Below are 23291 nucleotides of genomic sequence, written 5' to 3' on the forward strand. Positions count from 1 at the left end.
GGGCATGGACATTTGTGATTGTCTTTGGAAATACTAGTGGTGGTCAGTAGTAGATTGCGTTGGTGTATTTGTGGCCAGTTGGTGGGTTGAGTGGTGGAGACAGAGTTGTAGAGCAGGTGCCCTCCCTCGATGAGCCTTTGGACTCCCTAGAGATGTCTAACAATAATAATAATAAAAATTTTATTATTTACAAGAAAACCAAAATATCACCTAATTGTTTTGAGCAGTATATGATATCTGAATGGTATCCAAAAGGGAAAGAGGTATAGGTAGACCTTGAGACATTGAGAGAATGAAATTAATGAGATGCTGGAACTCAGCAGCATAGAAAAGCTCAAGATAGAATAGAATGGAAGATTTTAGGGAAGGCCCTTCATCCAGAACTTGATTGTTGAAGTTAATTTTAGAAGTGCACCTTAGCCTAGCAGTTGCAAACCATTTTAAGGGTGTATGCCAAAATTAGTTAACTCCTTAAAAAATAAACTACCCATGTATATCATTTTTCTGATATCAATTTTACTTGACAGAAGCATTAAAAACAAATGAAATAATGCAATTTATTTTATTTCAAAGTGATAACATTATATGTGGGAACATTATACTTCAGCAATAATCAAGATATTTAATCATAAAATTTGGTCAATACATCTCACCACTGACTTTAGACAAATCACCACACTACTGCTTAAATTGTGTTCCCATCACTACATGCGTGGCAGAGAGAATGGGTATTCACAGGTCTCTACTGAAGGTGGATTCTGTCAATAGGTATCAGTGAGTTGTCTATGGAGGAGTGATATTCCAGAAGTTGAAAGTTAATAGTGGTGTACCCCAAGGGTCTAGTTTTGGTCTAACTGCTGTTTATTTTGTATGAAAATGATATTGGGAGAGGTTTGAATGGTGATACGCAGTTCTTTGCAGATGATGCAAAGTTGGGGAGAGCTATCCTGATAGCTTTCCCCAACTTTCTACATCTCATCTGTATTATTTATATGTGTTGTATTTCCAGTTTTTTGCTGATATTTATTCCTAGACACGCTTAAAGCACAAAGTAATTTTTTTACACACATACGATGGCTGCAGAAAATTCAGAAATTTCTTGAAGATTATTCAACCAATAATTAAATAAGATGTCCTTTTCTTTTAAGTTCACTCTTCGTTACTTATCAGATCAGAGATGAAAGAACAAATATGGCATTTAAGCAAATATTCTTACATTATCTGAGATAATGTAAGATAATGCAGAATTATTTTAGATAATTCCGACTTCTTAATTATCTTAGATAATTATTAATATATTTTTTATTTTTATTTTTTCAGTTTAATTCATAGCAGAAAGAAAATAAATAAGTGATTTATTTAATTATTTAGCTGATAATATTTTGCTGGTTTATACCCAACATCTTCAGTACCAAAAACAATTTGTCACAGTACACAAACTCGCAGTACTCGAATCCAGAAGTATATGAAGTGCCCTTACTTGTAACTTTAATTGATTGACTAGACAGAAAAATTTGTTACCATCTGCCTCGGAGAACACAAGAAATACATTCATCACCATCATTATAGCAAGTCAGGACTGGCAGAAATGCTTTGGATATCACTTCATACAGGATTAAATGGGAAAAAAAATACAAAGTGAAAAAAATAATAAAAAATACTAAGTGCTACATTAGAGGCTATTACAGCTGATAGGCTACAACTGCTATTACAGAGAGATGCTCAAATATCCAAACCCAAGAGAAGTTATTTAAGATTAAATTACTACTTTAAAACTTCTCTTTGTTCAACAACAGACATCAAATTAGGACATCTGAAATTATTTCTTTGTTCTGTCCATTACAATATTAAACTATTCCCACTGCTAACTAATTGTTGCTGTTTGTGTACTGTCATTGTTTGTGCTCTGAAAATCATAGGTATAAACCAGCAAAATATTAGCAGCTAAATAATTTTTTGTGCCTGTCTGTTAAACTGCAAAAAATCAGTGACAATTATTTTTACCTGCTGAATTACTACAGTATAAAGCAGTTAAATGATAGGTGAACAATATTGTCTTTGTGGTGTAAATTTTAATTTTTTTAAAATTTTAATCCATTCATTCACCACTTTTTTTTTTTTTTCAAGTTCCATTATTAAACAATAAGCATGTGTCATTTTTTAAATTCTTATTGGAGTTTATGAAATTATCTTTGGCTTAATGAACCTCTTTGCTACCTGTGCACAGCTGCTAATTGTGAAAATTGTATTTCTTTAACCAATTTTCACAATTAGCAGCTTTGTTCCTATTTCTGTTTTTTTCTCTTAGTAAACTCCATTAGTGTGTCGTAGTAAAGGAATTAATCCTATATATGCATACAAAAAAAAAAAAGCTAGATTATATACACACACATTAACATTTCATGTCTCTTTATCAAATTTTTACCATATCTAAAATATTAAGGTTTTTTGCAGTCCTTAATCTCACACTGATTGACCTGCCTGGAATAACAAAAGTACCAGTAGGTGATCAACCGCCTGATATAGAGACTCAAATTAGAGATATGTTGCTTTCTTATATTCGGCGAGAAAATTGTCTAATATTAGCAGTAACTTCAGCAAATCAAGATTTAGCAACATCAGATGCCTTGAAGCTAGCCAAAGAAGTTGATCCTGAAGGTAAAAATTTATTGTAAATTATAGATTTTTAAATTATATAATTCAAAAATAAACACTTTAGAAACAACTTGCAATTTTAATTACTAATCACAGCAAGATTTGCATTTTAAGTTATATGATTATATAGGTAAATATGCAACATAGGTAAAAATATGTACATAAAAAATAGTGTTTTAACTAAGTATACAAGTCATGTAAAAATCTCAAAACTAAGTTTCATGGTTATCAATCTTTTTCTCTTATATTTTGAAGTGAAATTGAGTTAGTTTAACAGACAGGTGTGTCCAGAATGTCTGAGAATTTCTGGGGTTTTTTTTTTTTTTTTTCAAATGAATCGGCTTGCAAGTGAAAGAAGGTGGGGGGAGCTGCATGATACTGTATTATGACTGGTGATAGATGCCTGCCAAGTGGTTCACTTAACTGCTCTTTAACCAACAGGCACCATGGGTATGGATGTCTTTAGTTAGGAGATGAATTTCATTGTATGGTTTGAAACTGCTGCCATATTTTTTTGGAGAGTTGAAGGTCGAAAGGTTTATGGTTGAAAAGTTACACATTCATATCTAGAGCAGAGTTTCTGGATTATGAAATAAGACAAAACCTCTCTTCAATTGACTGTATAGCCATATCAGACACAATAGTAAAATTCTATTTTGAACTTCTGCTGAGGATCTTGCAAAGCCTCATCTTGACATTCATATTCGAACTCCCATCTTTGCCTTCTCTTTCTGTTTCTTTCTATTTCAAAATTCAGTTGAATCTCCAGTTCTTTTGCAATTTCAACAGCATCAGTCAAAATTTTTTCAAAACCCTTATCAGTTCTACATTCTAGATGGTATTCTTTGGTTATTTGTAATTGCTTCATAACTGAATTTAAATCAGCCTCTTTTCTCTGTATCGTTTTGCTTGAAATATTTACCTCCTAAAGATGTTGTACCACGCGACAAGGGATACTATGAACTTAAATTTACAAATGAAATCAGCAGGGGCTTTTGCTTCATGTAGGGTAGTATTTCCAGTTGAATTATTTATTCCTGGGTTATCAAAAATTTCCATGATTGCATCATATATACTGACAGGATGATACCTTAGTGGGTAACATCTTGTCAGTATTTTAAAGCGTTGATACGGCTTCTCATCTTGTGTTATTCAACGGCTTAATAGTTAAGTCCGAGATACAAGTAGAAGGAATTTGCCAACGATGAGTAGATGCAGATAAATAGTTATAAATCAGTAAAGAAGCTGGTTGCATCTAAACAACACCTGGAAGCTTCATTGACTACTAAATTTAAAGAGTGTGAACTACAAGGAATAAAGAAGGCCCCCCGAGGATTTATATCTAGAACTCTCTTTTGAACACCATTTTCTTTGGCCTTCATATTACTTCCGTTATCATATCCTTGACCATGGAGATTCTCGATCGGTAATTCCATTTGCCTTAGATGTTCAATTAAAATTTGTGTTATGAATGAACCTGTAGTTTCCTCTAGAGGAACAAATCCTAAAAAATGCTCTCTTACTATTACCTCAGGTTTGGACATCTCACTATCTGATGGAATGACAATATCAACAAAACGTATAATCATTGTCAACTGTTCAATGTGGCTAACGTCTGGAGTGCAATCCAAGATGACTGAATAATATTTTGCCAAGATTTGTATAAGCTCATTTTGAATATCCTTTCCTAAATAATGGATCATTATTTCTTGACTTTTGACTCTACATACATGTTCTTTCGTTACAGGATCAAAGAAAGCTAAATATTCAACAAACTTCAAAAAATTACCATTACCGGCAGTGTACGACTTTTCGTTAGTACCGCGAAATGAAAGATTTTGTGTGCCAAGTACTCTAACTAAAGCAATCAAACGTTCCAATATTTTACGCCAGTATTGTTCTTCTTCTCTGATTGAAATTATCAAGAGTTGTTTCTGTGATTAATCGCAATTCAAGTTCTTTCCAAGTTTGATAGTTTTCTAAATGAGAAGTACTCCTCTCATGTGAAGAAAGGATTACCCCAATATTTTTTCAGTCTTTGACTCCTGATTTTTGTAGAGTTGATGTCGTTTTTTTACTGAATATTTTACAGCAAAAACAAAAAACTGCATCCTTTGACACTGAATATATTAACCATTGACGGTACACTACTTCATTGTTCGGTAGTATCCTCTTGTAGTGTAAAGAGGAAAATCTCTTTTGTGAATCTTTGGGTAAATTGTATGACACAATCTGTTGTGGTCCATTTTGTACTAAGATTTGTTGAAAATTATCGTTAAAATGAGATGGCTAATCCGCTGGATCACTGCAATTTAATACAGGAATAGTAGTATCTTCTTTTCTGGTTTGTCTTTGGTATCTTCATTTTCTTTATTTTGCACATCTGTTCTTGGATCGTTATCATTAATAAGAGTACCACAACATTCATCTTTCATATCTTTGGCAAAAGAATTATCATGTTCATCTTTATTAGTTGTTTCTCTTGTGCAGAGATATTTCAAGAAAGAATCCTTTTGCTTCGCTAGTTCTTTAGCTTTTTCTGATTTTCTTTTCCGATACTGAGCTCCAGATGGTCATTCTTTATCAGCCATAGTTAACTAAAATATTATACTTTTATAAATAAGCAGACTTATTAATTACTTGCACATTATTAATTAATTTATCGTTAATTCATTTTGGACACTAAAATTAACTCAAAATTAATAAAAACATTTAAATTTAATTTTAACAAATTAATTTTTAATAATTGATTATTGAAAATAAAATGAACTCACCTGATTCAATCGCTCGATTCTTGGAACAATTTATGGAGATATTGAAACACGTTTCAATATCTCCATAATCCCCACTTTCTCAACACATTGTTTGGAAAATCCCCACATAAACCAAAATGTTTCTAATTGACATTAAACAAAATAAAATTGTCTTTCAGGTTAAATTAATAAGGCTTTTTTTTATTTTCTTTTTTAATTAATTTGCAAATTCTCTGTTATAATTCATTTACAAAAAAAAAAGTTATAAAATACCAAAATTTAATATTTTAAAATGTTAACATTTTAAAATATTTATCTTAACTGAATTATAAATAGCAGTAAGTTCAAATCATTTAGGTAAGGAACAAAAAAGAACCAAGAGTTAAATAGTGTAATGTGTGAGGGATAAGGAAAAAGAATCGATACCTAAATCATATATCACTATTTAATTTTGATATTTTAGTAAAGTATGAATAAAGCATAGTTTGAACACCCTAGGTGGTTGCCTAGTTTGCCTACATGGTAACGCCGGCCCTGACTGTAGGACAAATGAGCATGTTGCATAAAAGATTCAGTGTTCTCCCCAGAAATTTTTACCAGCCGGGTGGAATGAAGTATTAGCTGGGTGTACAAAAATTTTGAATGAGTTAAGAAAGACCCTTTTTCATAACAAATTAAAATAGTAATTTTATTAGGAATTACTTCAAACAAGGGTAATATTTTATATAGTAATTATAACAAACAAGACTAGGATTTTTCTAATTTTCTCATTAAGTAATGAAAACCTTGGAATACTCACAACTTAAAATTCTGTACATTAACTCTTCTCTTCTCTTCTCTTCTTAGAAACCCAGTTGTCAGCAGCTTTTTCGTAATTAAAATCTGTGTTGGATCTGGTCCCTCTAGTGAAATCAGCATTAGATTATTTAGAGTGTTCTGACTGATGTGATTCCTCATACAGTTTTTATCCTTTTTAATGCAGAGAAACCTCTTTTTCATTCAGCTGTGCTCACGGGTATGGCCAGTCCAACAGCAGCTAGTTTTGCTAAATTTGGAACAGACTCTGAGCTCAGATGTTGTTGCTAATTTCAGCAGTATTTGTCTTGGATGTAGATTTTTGTATGACTGTCCATTAATCATTTTTTGATTTAACTGCCCATTCTAGTTTAGTACTTTCATAGTTTAAAACTGCAGGACTTCCATTTCTAGAATAATAATCAAAAATAATCTCGGGAGCTTCATGTTGATCATAACTTTCTGCATTGAAAAGTCTTGAAAAGCAGGAAATGATTGGCATATCTGGAAATTTTGCTTCTAGGGGTTTAATAACTGTGCCTATGTATTTATCATATTGTAGTCTTAAACGTAATAACATTAGTCTCTGAATAATGAATGTGAGGGTCTGACCATTCACCTGAAAGATGCTGATGAAGATTTTGAAAATGACTGCCAGGAGTGTCTTTTAATTCCATGATGGATAGTTTTCTGGTTTCTAAGACTGGCTCTATTTCAGTTAAGTCAGCATCTTGCCTTTGCCATTATCTAGACAAGTTAGATAAAGGCAGTAACACATCTGAAAGCATCATTAGTGAAGCTATGAAATTGTATGTTCTGATATATTTACTTAAACCTTCAGCTGTGATATCGTTTCATTCGCTGGTCTCTCTTTCCAGTGCAGTTATAACACTCACCATGCATTCTCTTAGAGACTGTATTGCAGAATCATTAAACAGCCGTCTAATGTCACTAGCCATTTTAAGTTTAATCAGAGGACTGTTCAATATATTTTGGATTTGGCTAAACTAGCCATCGTGACTGAAGAATTTTGGAAGAAGAAACACAGTTGCCTTAAGATATTATTAAACATGACTAAATAAGGCACTTCAGCAGCTGCTTGGGAACAATGACAGTTGACCATGAGTCCATCTGTTTTATCTTTGAGCAGTTTTGCAACTCCCTTTTTGCTTTCCAATCATGTCAGCTGCTCCATCAGATCCTAGGCCCACCAGATTATAAGTTTTTAAGCCCAGACTGTCAAGGGTTTCAATTACTTTGTTAGTTATAGTCTCAACTTCGCCATCAATGATATTGCAAGTTGATATAAAACTAACCCTGACCTCTTCTCTAAGTTGACAAACATTTAATGTACACAATCAGCTGTTTTAAAACTGAGATGTCTGTAGTTTCATCACATAAAACACTGAAATAATCTGCAGAATGTATAATTTTCAGTATTTCAGATCTAATTTCTGATGCTAAAATGTCAATCAACTCTTTCATTATTCGTTCTGAGGTATAAGTTGCATTTTTACCAACTTTAAGATGTTCTAAGTAGGAACAGCCCATAGCCTTGCAATGCTCAAGCAATTTTCCAAATAATGTAGTATGTGGTAACTAATTTTTCGCTAACCAATACATAGATCTCAAAGCTCCCAGAAAAGCATCTCTCTACAAGTTATTCAAAATTGAAATTGATTTATCAATTTGCCCTATTCCAGATTTTTCTAGTATACATTTTGAAAAAGACTCTTTGAGGCTCAGATGTTGTTGCTAATTTACATTTGTTGCCATGCACAAGACTTCTTTTCGAAGTCTTGTGCATGGCATTGTTACCCAAGTTACTTCCTTCTTTGTGGGTCGTCTCTTTCCATATTTCATACATGTGGAACACATCATTCCATTATCTTTCACCACTAACCAATGGGATTTTTTAAACCACTGACTGTTAATACCTGATAAGTGGTGTTTAGATACACATTTTACATTTGAAAGAGACTCTGCAGAAATCGATGATTCTGTTATTGGTTTGGTGTCTCCGCTACTATGCTTATCAGGTTCACCTTTCTTAAAATAACTTAAGAGTGTGGTTTTCTGACTTGACTTTTTACTCATTATGGGGTAATTTAATAAATACAAAATATCATTGTTATTAAATTAATCAGAACAAATCACTGAATTGTGTGCTGACAGTAATACCCGAGATACATAATGTGTGTTATGTCACAATTTTACTATTTATAAGTATTAATTACTAGGAACGGGAATTGGTATCACTCAAGACTAATGTTATAGTCCTCGAGATCACAACTATATTTGATGCGCAGGCCTATTTTCTTTTACAAAATAAAATATTAAATACTTGACTCATGATCTTCAGACAAAAACCATTATTAAGAAAAATAAATGTAGATTTTTAACATTGATTTTTGCCTTCAATTTGAATTTGCTCAATTTTTACAATTTATTTCTTTCAAACATCAAAATTGTGTCTCTTTCCTGAAAGATTTTTGCAACCGATACTGTTCTATTCGAGATTCAGATTTTTTTTTTGTCTTCTTCCGCGTATGGATTGGTGTGCATCAAAGTGAATATCCGAAGCTCACGAGATTGGTTTGCAATGCAAGAAATTGAGCTGGTCTCACGAGTATTGAGACTCTCCGGTTCGATTTCTCATCACTATTAATTTAAAAATGTCCTAAATTATTTTTCCATTCTTGCTCATTATTTAACCATGTCAGTTCACAACATTAATTATTCCATTAATTAACCAATGGAAGGTGATTGGACTCTGCGAAACCAGATGGACTGGAAAAGGAGAATTCCACCATGGACAGTACAAAATCTTAACTTCGGGCAGGGAGGACAACAAACACCGAGAAGGAGTAGCACTTATATTAAAACCAAAGGCTTAAAACTCTCTATTGTCCTACAATCCTATCTCACCTAGGATAATTACAGCAAGATTTAAAACATCAATCGGATCACTAACTATTATTCAAGTATACTCATCAACTTTGACATCATCAGAAGAAGACATTGAGGAGTTCTATATAGATTTACAAAAAGCAGTACAGCAGACATCAAGTCAAGATTTCCTAATTTTAATGGGGGACTTAAATGCAAAAGTAGGCTAAGACTGGGATACCTGGCCAAGAGTAATTGGAAAGTTTGGGTATGGAGAAAGCAATGAATGTGGCGGAAGACTGCTAAACTTCTGCTCAAATAATAGACTAACAATAACCAACACTCTCTTTAAACATCCAGAACCCCAAGGAAAATGGACATGAATATCACCAGACAGACAAACCAAGAATATGATAGACTATATTATTGTAAACCAAAGATGGAAATCAAGTATCCTAAACTGCAGATTGTGGATCAGACCATAAGCTAGTATTAGCAAACCCAAGAATAAAGTTAAAATCTGGAAGCACTTTTAGAGTCAAAAGGAGACTGAATGTAAAAAAACTACAAGACAACAATATTCTAAGAAAATATCAACTAGAACTAGATAAAAACCTGAAGGAACTACTAAAACAGAATATAAACATCGAAGAACATTGGTGCAAATTAAAGGAAATAACATTAAATTCGGCAGAAAAAGCAATAGGTTACACAGAAAGAGAAAGTAAAAAGGATTGGATCTCGAATGAAATAAAAAGGTTAAGCGATGAAAGGAAAAGCATGAAACTAAAACAGAACTATAACAAAATTAATATAATAGATTAACCAGAGAAATTAGAAAACTAGTTAACAAGAATAACTAGTTAGAAGAAAAATGCAAAATGGCAGAAAAGCTATCAAAAGAAAATAACCTTCATGGATTATATAAACAAATAGACCAAATTAGTAAGACACAGGAAAACAAAATTATAATGATCAAAAACAAAGAGGGACAACTAATTGAAAGTAAAACAAAAAGAATGGCCAGATGGGAAGAATACTTCAAAGATTTATATAATAAAAACAGCTCCCAGGATATTACGATTCCAGCCACTGAAATGGAAGAGGAAACATATATCTTTACCAAAGAAATAATAGCACACAGCATAGAAAAACTCAAAACTAGGAAAGCACCTGTCATTGATCAAATACATGCAGAATTCTTAAAAGCAGGAAAGGATCTACAAAAACGAAGCAGTGCCTACTGATTGGACCAAGTCAATTATAACTCCTATATTCAAAAAAGGAGATAAAACAGAATGCAATAATTACAGAGGCATTAAAAAGTATTCCAAGCCTCCTCAGTATTCCAAGTAAGGTTTTTATGAAAGTACTCCAAAAATAAATTAAGTTATATATAGAACTGGCACTAGGAGAAGAACAAGCCGGTTTCAGACCGGGGCAAAGCACAATTGATCAACTATTCACCTTAAGACAGCTAATAGAAAAGACACTAGAGTACAACCAAAGTTGCTACTCTAGTGACTAAATTTCATAGACTTTCGTCAGGCATTTGATTCAATCCGTAGAAGAGAACTATGGAAGAATTTGGAATTCCCAACAAAACCATAAGAATAATAAAGAATCTATATGAGAAATCTGAAAGTGCAGTACAAATGGAGGATATCTTAACCAACTGGTTCCACACAGAGAGCAGAGTAAGACAGAGATGCAATCTGTCATCAGACCTGTTCAATCTTACACTGGAAGAAGCAACCAATAAGGCCTTAAACAATGAAGACTCCGGAATCAAAATATATGGGGAAAATGTGACAAATTTAAAATTTGCAGACAGCATTGCATTACTTGCAAGCACAGAAGAAAATCTACAGCGAATTTCTGATTAAATAAAGGAGTGTATAAAATCTGGATTAAACATAAATATAGACAAAACAAAAATTATGCAAATAGGAAAAAGAAGCACCAATTTGGAAATTGATAGTAAGAATCTAGAGCAGGTAGAAACCTTCACCTACCTTGGAGGAGTTATTGAGTACAATGGTGAAATTATAAAAGATATAAACAGACGAATCAGTCAAGCATCCCAAACTTTTGGACAACTTAATAAAATATGGAAGTCGAGACATCAAACAAGTAACAAAGTAAGAATCTATGAGGTGTCTATGAAACAATGGTCCCAATACTCCTCTATGGAAGTGAATGCTGGAATCTCGAAAAGGCTGAAGAGAAAAAATTATTAGTTACTGAAATGGGTTGGCTAAGAAGATTACTTGGAGTATCTCTGCTGGATCGACTAGGAAACGACTAAAACAAAAAATAACAATAATAGACAAAATCCAAGAAAGAAGACTGCAATGGTTTGGCCATATGACCAGAATGGGAACAGAAAGACTACCATCTAAAGCCCTGAATACAACAATGGAAGGTAAAAGATCCAAAGGATGGCCCAGAATTAGATGGATAGACAAAATAAAAGAGAATCTGAAAACCAAATCACAACAAGCGACACCAAACTGGAATTGTTCGCACTTTCCCGGGACAGACAGAAGTGGAAAGAGTTCATTCGGCCTCATCATCATCATCCACATAGATGATGGAAGAGAGAAGAAGAAGAATTAGCTGGGCAGTCAGTAAAACCAGCCAGGTGTTCCCCCCAGGACCTTTTGAATGGTCCTGGGGAGAACATAGAGATTATTGGTCTCTTCATGAGGTGTCCAAATAGGGTCTTAGTCAGGAGCATAAATAGAAGAATCTAAGAGCAAGAGTGAAATCTTAGACATGTAGTCAGCTATATTCATGACGACTATTTTCAGATTGAATTATTATAATATACTTGTTCTTTTTTAAATTGGAAATATTTCTTCTTTCTGAAGAGTTGATTGCTCTTCTGAGGGTGAGATGGAGAGAGAGAGAGAATGCCATTTAAAAGGTTCCAGGAGAAATAAAGAGCCTGTTCTATTTACAAATAAAATCTACTTTAGGAATGCTCTCTTGTCCTTTCCCCACCCTCCATAAATTGAAAAATTCCATTAACTGAAATCCTGTATGACCCTTTCAGAAGTTTGTAAGTCTCAGTCATATCACCCTCCCCCCTCTTTCTCCTGTTTGCTGGTGTCTGTATTCTACAAATTCCCAACCTGTCTCCATAATCCTGATATCATTTTTAACACTTTCCTTTGTACTCTCTCCAATATTATGAATCACAATGGAGACCAGACCTGAGCACAATAGAGTAAGATCTTATCGACACCTTGTAAAGAGGCAAAATAACATCCTTATCTTTACATGTGAATTTCAGCATTGCAATTATCTTTTGAGTTGTATTTGCAATCTTTGTTACATGGCTCCTGAACTTCAACTTCCTATCTACTAACACTCCAAGATTCCTAGCCTCATCAATTTCTTCAAGCATAATCCCACCAATATAATACTACATTAAATATCTAATCATGCCGAAGTGAATGACTTTACATTTACTGACATTGAGCTGGCATCCATTATCCCATGCCCACAATTCCAGCCTATTCAAATCATTCTACAAGTACTGCATATCAGCAGCATTACTGGTTACCCTACCTGTTTTTGCATCATCAGCAAATAGCTGTGTGTTGCTTGTCGTATCATTCCCAATATCATTAATGTATAGATTGAATAACAGTGGACCAAGCACTGATCCTTGTGGTACACCACTGGTTACCTTAAATCTTGCAGACTCACATCCCCCATGTAGCACTTTTTGATATCTATCAGTCAGCCATCCTCTTATCCATGCTAATATTCTATAATCCAAACCCATGTTTTCCAGTTTATGCAACAGTTTACCATGCTGTATTCTGTCAAAAGCCCCAGCAAAATCCAAAAGTTTCATGGTGTATCCATTCCCCTTGTCTAGTTCAATGGTAACATTGTTATGGAATGTGAGCTAGTTGCTAAAACATGACCTTCTCTTAGTAAACCCATGTTACTCATTGCAAAGTAGAGATTCACTGCCAACCCATTTCTGAATGCGAGCCCTAAACAGTTTTTCCAAAATTTTCACCACTCCTGAGATACATGGGTCTTTGCACCACCCTTATGCAATGGAATTACCATTGAACACTCTTTTAGCACACGGGCTGATATCCCATCAGTATTGCTGAATTCTTATTCAGTTTGTGCAACAGCTCTAATACCTCATCCTCATACACCTGAATTTCTTCATCCAATAAAGTGGTAACAGTGAGCTCAATGTCGCATATACCAGGTTGATAGCTTTTAACAAAATGGGCACTCATTTCTTTTACTTGCAACATATCGATAGAATTCTCTTGGGTGGTCTTTAGCATGCAGAGCCAGTTTCTTTCATACTCAGACTTTGCTTTCTGTACATCATTTGTGACTATTCTAACCTGCTGCTTATAATTTTCATAATGCACATCATCTTTATGCATATGGTATTCCTTCCACATCATCCTTTTCTCATGAACCTCCTGCTTAACATGTTTGCTGCTACGCTTCTTGGGCATAATTACCTCACGCCAAGCACTTTCACTTCTTCAGGTTCAGTACAAGTAATCTCATAGAGGTTAGTAATCGACATAAGAGTATGTTCTTAGTTGGCTTATGTGGCTCATATACCAACTACAAATATACATAGATTTATATAAATATAAATAGTTGGCAGCGAACATATTAATAAGATTACGCATTCATTTGACTCCTACCCTATTTATTCTTCAGACTCTCGGGACACACTCTGATATTGCATCATTTAAGTATTGTTTAAATGCTGCTGGAGGAAGTTGCTCCATAACTGCTCAATAAATGCATTTTCATTCTTCTCATGAGATTCTACTGCTACCCAATCAATATTTGGATTTGGCTTATCTTGTGTATTTGGTGATTAATTTCTTCATCACTAGCAACCGATCCACCAGGTCTTTAACAACACATCCCCCAATGTGTAATTGATCTTGTTAGATTCCACCTCACACCAGATGGCTTCAAACTCACTGCCACATGAAATACTGTCAATCATAGGTCTCAAATCTAACTGGATGTAAGTCATCTGATATCATCAGCAGCATGCCCCCTCCTCTCCTATCCTCTTTATCCTTCCTAAAAATACTGTACCCTTTACACTCAATACCAGTTAGTATGTTTGATGCTGGTAGCCAGGTCTCACTAATGCCTACAATCTGAGGTCTCAACATATTGACTAAGGCAACAAACTCTATCCCTTTGTTTTGTCTCTTTTAACTGTGTGCATTGAAAATAGGTCTCAAAAAAAGACTAATAATTATGCAAATTCTATTCATTAATGAATTCTATATTTCATTTGTTCATAGTTTAATGTGAATCCTCATTCTCCATCTTGATCCATCTCGAGATAAAGTTACTTATAATTGGCAAACTAGATAACATCTAATCTAGTGATGGAGAAAAACCATCAACTCTCAACTCTTACTTTACCTTGAAGGCCATCTATTAAGTGACCACCAGTACAGATTCCGTCGAAGCCGATCAACAGGAGATCTACTCTCATACATCACCCATCGCTGGACAAATGCCATGGAGAAATTCGACGAATCCCCAGTAGTTGCACTTGATATCTCTAAAGCCTTTGACCGGTCTACAGATGGACTGCCAGCTTCCTGTCTGGACGAACACTATTTGTGATAGTAGACGGCTCCCTATCCTCTCACCATCCAACTAATGCTGGGGTCCCACAAGGTTCAGTTCTCTCACCGATCCTCTTCCTTCTATATATCAGTGACCTACTTCAGTTGACCTCTAACCCAATACACAGTTTTGCAGACGACAGCACATTACACTCCTCTCTCATTTGACAAACCCTACTCTACACAACTCACTTCAACCCACAGAACATCAACCACCACTGCCTTTAATTCTAACCTCCAAGCCATCCTCCAGTGGGGCTCAGATAACCTTGTCAACTTCAGCACCAGTAAAACCCAGTTCTGTCTTATTTCTCACAAAAAAGAACAATTTTCCCCCAGCATTATTTTTGATTACACTCAAATTCCCAGACAAGATTAGATTTCTCTTCTTGGAATTACCCTGACATCAAGCCTCTCCTGGCATAAATACATCACAACCATTGCATCCTCAGCGTCCAAAAAACTAGGTTTTCTCTTTCGCTCAAGATGCTACTTCACCTCTAAACAGCTGTTAACGTTATACAAATCACAAATCTGCCCAGCTATTGAATACTGCTCTCACATTTGGAGTCAGGCTCCTAAATGCCCCCTCAAAATGCTTGACAGAGGAGAGCAATTACTGATAAATGACCCATCTCTCACCAACTAGCTCCTCTCACTGTCACTCCTCCTCCTTCATCCCTGCTACTGCAGTACTGTGGGATAGTCTTCCCTCTGACGACAAGTTTCTCCTTTCCCAATCCACTACCCATATATGGTATTAACGTACTATAGGTTTACCAGCCAACCTCTCGTATATGGGCCCAACATTAAAAAAAAAAAAAAAAAAAAACGTACACACAAGGAAATAAATTAATAAACTTTATTTGCCAAATATTTCGACCTGAAATTTACAGGTTGAATCATCACCAGTGGCATTTTCTTCAATACCTTGACCACGGCTGATATACAGACTGGTTTGTAATTGGAAACTTCTTTCCTAGAACCATGCTTGTGGAGTGGTACTATTTTACCTTTCTATTCCCTAAGAACCTTTCCACTGTAAGACTCGCATTAAATAACCAAGTCAAGGGCATAGCTAATGCTTTATGCACATTCTTTAAAAACACATGGAAAAATTTACTAAAATAAAGAGCCAAAAGGCTTCAGTTCTTTGATGCAAAATTATATAAGTCAAGTGAATATTAGATCCACTTGATTAGATTAGATTATGAAACTTTCATAGCTTCTACATTCGACTTTGAAATAATGTTGGATCTAATATCCACTTGATTTATATAATTTTGCATCGCTGAACTGAAGCCTTATTTTAGTAAATACTTTTACACAGTGACTGAGAGTTTGCTTATGAAAAAGACACCTCTCTGGCATTTCAAGTTCCTTTACTAAACTAGAGTTTTTGCTTTCTTAAGGTTTCTGCCTGGTCTCTGAGGAGAACCAACCAGGTCGAAACAGCTGTCAGGCCAGTGAAACCTTATCAAAATGGACTAATAGGAACCAAACATATAGACACTTGGGCATGTTTGTTTTCTAAGTAGTCCTCTAAGACAACTCGTGAATACCAGTGAGTGTATTCCTGTAAGCTCTCTGGTCAACTTATTTTTATGTAACTTTCATAGTTTCTACATTCGGCTTTGAAATAATGCTGAATCTAATACTCACTTGACTTATATAACATGGAAATATGTCATCCATTCAGACAACCTTAGCAACACTTGATGCACCTCTCATTATTTCACCTCTTATTCTGCTAATGTGGCATCCTTTTTTATCATAGGACTACGCACGATTGGAGTCATCACAAAATTAGATTTAATGGATGAAGGTACTGATGCAAGAGAAATCTTGGAGAACAAATTGTTGCCGCTCCGTAGAGGTAAGCATATGTTTTGGCATAATATCTAAAATAACATGCAAAAATTTGAATTTCATTATGGATAAATAAATAATAATAAAAAAAAGTGAACATACCGTAATTATTACAGTACAGTATATCCTCAGTTTAATGGAGACAAAATTTTTCTTTTGGCATTTTTGGATACCAGGGAGTGTATTCCTGTAAGCTCTCTGGTTCACCTTGTGGTCAAGATATAAAAATTTAGTGTATGAAAAAAATGCTATTATATGTGTATATTGTTACTCAATTAAGTTGTAACAATTTTTCACTTTAAAGAATCATAAAAATACTGTAGAAACTTGTAAACCAGAAGCATGTGTGTGATGTGTAGGTTGGTGAAGGATGACTGCTACTTCCCCAATGCATGTATGTCAGAATACAGCTGCTACTAGACTCAGTATGGCATGCAATTGAATGTGCATCTAGTGGATTTGTATGTATGATTAATAAACTATACAATACTCAGTTTTTTGCTGTTAAAAGCAGTGTGATTAATGTTATAATTGTGTTATCTAATGAAGTAGCTAGTAAGCATCTCATCCCATCTTCCTTTTTGTGTTAGGCCTGTCATGACCAAGTAACTTGGCATCTTTGAAATCTGATTACTGTTTGTGATAGGGCACTTGCCCTATCTGTATCTGAAGAACCCTGATAAAAAATCATCTTCATGTCCTATCTAGATGGGATTTGAACCCAAGTCTTTCCCATGCAAAGAGCATCATTGAAATTTACTGAGCTACAGAGGCTCTAGCTATTATGCAGTAAAAAAATGCAATATTCATGTATAGTATTATATAATACTATATATGTGCTGTGCGTTAGCCTAGTGGCTGTGCGCTTCGCAACCATATGCCTGGGGAAGGAGTGTCCTAGGTTCGATTCCAGTCAGTGATGTGAGGAGCTGAAGGATCTTCCTCAGCCATAGCCAAGTTAGCTGGTCTTGGGCGTGGACAGTAGGGTTTTTTCCCCAGTTTATCTTGGATTTTTTTTTTTTTTTTTTTTCATCCCACAAACTGGCCTTGAGAACTCAACACTACAGGGCGAAGGGCTGACCACCTTATCCTGTGAATGGTGTTTGAGGTCCGATGATTAATAAACTCCCGACACCGCAAGGTAAAAGAGGGTATAAAGATGAGATGATATTATATAATGATTTTTTTAAATTTTTTTTTTACATGTAAACAATGGTTACATGATATATACTCAATTTCAGAATATATATAATTATTATTTAGTGGACTTTTCAATTTGACACACCCTCATCTCCTAATTAGTCCTATAAATTGAGGACATATTGTATTATTTTTCATGTACATTGGTAAACATCATTACATATATTTTCTTTCTTAAAAAATGTTTTTATCAATAGCAATAAAAATTCAAAACTGTGACAAAAACAAACATGAAGATGATTGATGGCATTTAATGACATGTCGTGATGAGTCTATTGACTCCATGGAGATGCCCATATTATAATAATATCTTTGGTGTGTGACATGCTGTCATATCATCATTAGTGTGCATCTCTGCAAAGAGTTTTATCTTCTGGTATGTTGATGAAGGCAGTTATTTAGTCTGGCATCATTAAGAATAAAGACTTTGTCACATTCATTACCTGATCACATCACTAGCAGTCCAGTGGACAGATGACAAATATTTGAAAGCTATATGATCCAGTGAATAAGATTCATTCATTTCTTAATCATTACATTGTCAATTTTGACAATGTCCGTAGGTTGAAAAGTTTGAATCCATCTAGGGTGCAAAAAACCTATATGAGAACTTTTTTTAATCCGAAGATAGTGAGTAGCTGGTTTCATACAGTGGTTGCAGGATTTCTTCTCCAAGAAATCCTACCACCATTCAACCATTCAAGGACTTGTAAATTCTACATGGAGTGGATGACAGCTGGCAGCTGCGACCTGACTCTTGCAGGGAACATTAAGAGACCATCATTAGAACTGTTCTGCAACTGGATTTTGAGAGCTTCAGAAATGATTTCATCAGAAATAATTGCCAAGAGTTTTTTGAAAATCAGCCTCTCTAATGCCGATGGAGATAAGATGACGCCATTTGGGTGGATGACTTTAACAGTGCACACAAGGAAACTGCTCTAGAGGCCAGAAGTAGTGATAGCAAGTAGGAGATTCTTGGTAAGTCATACCCATTTTCAGTTTTTTCCCTGACAACTTTGGTTTCCGAAAATTCCCGCATATATCTTGCACCACGATTTTTTAGCTTTAATTTTGGAAAAAAGAAGTGTGAGTTATATTTGAGCAAATACGGTAAGAGACTATAGGAATAAGAATTAACCACCATTTTCATCAAATCTTGCTTAGAAATCCTGCATGGTATGGGTCTTGCATTGAATAAACAGAACATTCCTTAAAGATATAAAGAAAAAAGGTGATCAGCAGACTCATGAGCAGTACAACGCACAAGCAAGAAAAGTATTGTGATGAAAGAGAGGTAGCAGATCAGAAGAAATAGTTGAATTACTGAATGATTGCTTTGTATGTATCAGCCTGATTGAAAAAATGCCATGACTGGTGTGGCAGGGATCGATATGAGAAAGAGGTAGATGACCTTGAGGTGTTTAGGATATTAGAATTGTTAATGTGAACATAGCCATAGGGGGGGAATGCAAGAGAAATGGTAGTGCTCCATTTTGGAAAAAAGAAGTGTGAGTTATATTTGAGCAAATACGGTAAGAGACTATAGGAATAAGAATTAACCACCATTTTCATCAAATCTTTTTGGGGCAAGATATTCTCATCACATAAAGGAGGCTCCAAGACAGATAGCAGTTAGTATCTTAGATGGTAAAGATATTGGAAAAGTTTGATTAAGGACAGAATTCAGGGATAGGTGGATAGGAGTATAATACTCTATATGAGATAACAATGGCTATAAGAGTTGTCTTGTCTTAGTAATTTATCTACTCCTCTAAACTTGACAATTCAGGTTGAATTGAATTAAGGGAAATTGCTATACTATGATATTTCTAGACTTTGCAAAATATGTTGCATATAACCTGTAAGTTGCAGCAAAGTAGGATGGACATGAAGCTAGTAGCATGCTTCCTGTCCATCCTACTTAAATAGTGGCTAATTGACTGACATCGTAGAAAAGTATATGATGGTGTTAAAGTAGTGTAAAAATAGTGTGCTGCAGAACTCTTTATGTGCACTGCTGTTCTGTTTATATATTAATATTGAGAATGATTTGAGGAGTTTGCTAGCATTGCTAAACTGGAGAGAGAACAATAGTTAATAAAAATTATGACTAAAAGGAGCCAAAAGGCTTCATTTTGGCAATGTAAATTACATAGAAAAAATAGATATTAAAGATCTAACATTATTTCAAAGCCGAATGTTTGTATAGAAACTATGAAAGTTTCTTAAATTTGACCTGAGAGCTTACAAGAATACAATCCCCATAGGCTTAGTGCACTAATACAAGTTTAACATACAGACACTTGGACAGTAGCTGTGTTCTTTTAAGTGGTGCAAGCTAAGGCAGCTGCAGTGCCGAGGATTGTATTCTTGTAAGCTCTCAGTCCAATTTATGAAACTTTCATACTTTTTCCAAACATTCAGCTTTGAAATAATGTTGGATCTTTAATATCCACTTTTCTGTTTTAATAATGATAGGTAGTGTTAGTGCAGGATGATTGACCAGATTGACAGTCTAGGCAAAGGATAATGGTTGCCTAGTTTAATGTTCAGTTTAATGTGACAAAATGTAAATTTAAGCCTTTTAGGCTGAATAGATTGCAAGCTTTTTAATGGAATTGCATGACAGGAAATTGAGGCTAGAGATTTGGGGATTGCTGGTGGAAGAGGTTGAAATTCAGAGGACACATCACAATAGCTCAAAAGATCACTTGGATGTTAAGAAGTGTATCTGCACGTGCGCACGCACACACGCACACACACACACACACACACACAAGTAGGGATAAAGAGATATAAAGCTTTGATACAACTCTGGACTATTGTGCCCATTTGGTTGCCCAAGTTTTTTGGGTATTTGAAGTTGTGGAGATGAACCAAAAGCAAATGATGAAAATGGGGCTCATTTCCTATACAGATTGACTGAATATTTGGTGAGTTGCAAAATGTAACTGACAGGCAGAAAAGAGGAGATATGATAAATATGTACAAGATGCTTAATAGAAAAGAACTAGGGTTTATCCCTGGAGGCCGTATTAGGATGTGGGCAGTATTGATGTTAGACTTGATTTTTTTGAGAGTGGTGATTAAAATGAATGGATTGCTCTAGAGGCATTTGTGAGTGCTTTGCTCATGAATGAGCTTGAAGAGAGATATTATATGCATTGTGGTTATTGTAGACTTTCCACAATGAATCTTCACACTTTGGTTATGCTGTATAATAATAATGGTATATAAAAGGATAGGTTAAAGAACAGAAACACACTTCAACATGAGCTACAAGTTTGAAGATAAAGGTCCATCTTCCTTCACATATCTGCCTACAGATAAAGCTGGCAAACTTATTTGCAGAAGACAGCAATATGATAAGAGATAACTTAATAGATTTTTATGCAAACATAAAATATCTTTGTAATGTTAAAATAATCATATGTATTTCATCAGACATTTTCCCAAGTTGGATGATGTAAACAAGAAAATTGTTTGTTACATGAATGGATTCTACCCCGTTGGTGGAATCCATTCTAGCAAATTCATATATTAGCTTCAAGGCAGTATAAAAATCAATTGTTAATGAAATTGTTACTCAAGAATGAATTGATGAGAGCAATAAGTAGATAATTTGATGCTAATGAGATATTGCTTGTCTTAGGAATGCGATGGATGGTCTAATTACCATCTGTTGAATGAACAACAGTGGAAAAAAGATGTGGTTATTTCATAAAACAGTCATTTCGGGAACATCTTCAAAATGTTAAATAGAATGTCAACATCAGGAGTATGTTTTAATATAATTGGACAAGATTCTGCCAATTTCTTTCTGGTGAAAAATCAGAGGAGATATCGCATATTGTGTGTTTCAAATAGTAAGAGGGCATTTATCAAGATCTCAATGCAAGAATTAGTTTTTTTTAAAAAAAAAAGAAAAGATGATAAAACATAAGCTAGAAAGTTAGCTTTTTCCTTTTACTGATGGGATGAGTTCATGGTAGACAAAAACTGTAGCCAATTATATTAAGAGGTGACCAGAAGTTTTTCTTTTCTCTCTTTGAGGATAGAATAAGTTATTCTTTTTTGAAATGTCTGTTATTTATAATACATTACAAAGAACTTTTCAGTTCTTTGTAATATACACAATTTAAAATAGCATTTTAAATAGATAGACAACTTGTGTTCGATCATTACTAACAGCAAATACTTCATTTCTTCCTGCCTGATCTGTGAAGTTCGAGAGGGGAATCCATTTTGAATTATGAATATTGTCTCCAAAAAATAATCTCACTCCTTTGGTAATTGGACTGCAGAAAATTAATCTTCAGAGATAATTAAAGAGCTCCTGGTGGTATGACAGAAAAAGATAAAGGGTGTAATTCTTCCATATAACAATATAGCAACTAGTAAACATCCTTTGCTGTTGAATTTCAAATGTATGAAAATACTTTACTTTCTCTCATTTATCCCTTTTACTTCTGCACCATAGTACAATTTTTCATTTTCAAAAATTGAATATAAATTTCTTCTTTCTACTCAACTTTCTATCTTTGAAACTAATGCTGTGGATTCACTAGCATTTTGCATTGAAGATTATCATCAAACTTGCTTACTAAATATTTCTAAGGGTTTACTTTGGTCTACCAAGTGATTCTTAGAGATCAGTTTCTTACATGAGAGATCACAAGATCATAACTCGGTAGTAATATACTGGCAAGTGGTTAAAGAGAAAGAAGAAATCTGTTAATGTATTTCTTGAATCACTGATGATTACATTCATTGGAAGAAAACAGTATGGGGAAAGGAGGTTGTTCCAGAGAACAGAGATAGATGGAATGAAAGAAGAGAAAGAAGTTTGTTCATGAAGTCTAGTGCTGAGTGGTGTATGAATGTTGACTAGCAGTTGCTCGTGTTCTTGCATGATTATAGGAAAGTGGAGAAATGATAGTTGTCAGTTTGGTAGTGTTGTGGAAAATATCTATTAAAAGCAGTACACCATGAGAAAGCATTTGACTGGAGTTTTATGTGAGGTTATTACTATTAAGTGGATTGCCCTCTTCTAGATAGCATCAAGAATTACAGATTTTTGGTTTACCACTGTAAATGTTAGAAAAGTATTCTAAGGTCAAGTGTATATGGGATTTATACAGGGTTTTTGAATGAAGGTGGACACAAGTATTTTGGAAGCAAAGGCAGTTAGTGAATGTTTTTTTTTCCTCAAAAGGATTTGAAGTTAGTAAAAGAAGATAATGTATAGGAGGAAGAGTATAGGTAAACATGCAGAGCCTTTAGGTAACCCAGCATATGACAGAAATGTGATAAGAAATGATCCACTGTGAAATGCAGTAAATGTCCTGAGATGAAACTGACTATCCTGTCATAAAGGGCAAGTGGGAAAGCATAAGATGGCAGCCAATATGAAGACCTCCATCTAAGACTCAATCAAATGCCTTGGAAATATCAAGAGCTTTTTCAT

At 34.5% G+C, this 23291-nt stretch overlaps 1 protein-coding gene across 1 annotated transcript in view; it reads left to right on the forward strand.

The window, feature by feature from the left end:
* The window catches only part of LOC150108694 (dynamin-like), a 306464-nt gene that overhangs the window by 63720 nt on the left and 219453 nt on the right, over nt 1–23291 (forward strand). The window contains exons 4-5 of the mRNA XM_090416156.1: nt 2455–2658; nt 16530–16628. Coding sequence (XP_090272282.1) covers nt 2455–2658; nt 16530–16628 — 303 coding nt within the window. The remainder of the gene's footprint in view (nt 1–2454; nt 2659–16529; nt 16629–23291) is intronic.

This window comes from Typopeltis vanoorti, chromosome 3 (genome assembly GCF_054136105.1).
Source record: "Typopeltis vanoorti isolate ZY-2024b chromosome 3, IOZ_Tvanoo_1.0, whole genome shotgun sequence".
NCBI classification, from domain to species: domain Eukaryota; kingdom Metazoa; phylum Arthropoda; class Arachnida; order Uropygi; family Thelyphonidae; genus Typopeltis; species Typopeltis vanoorti.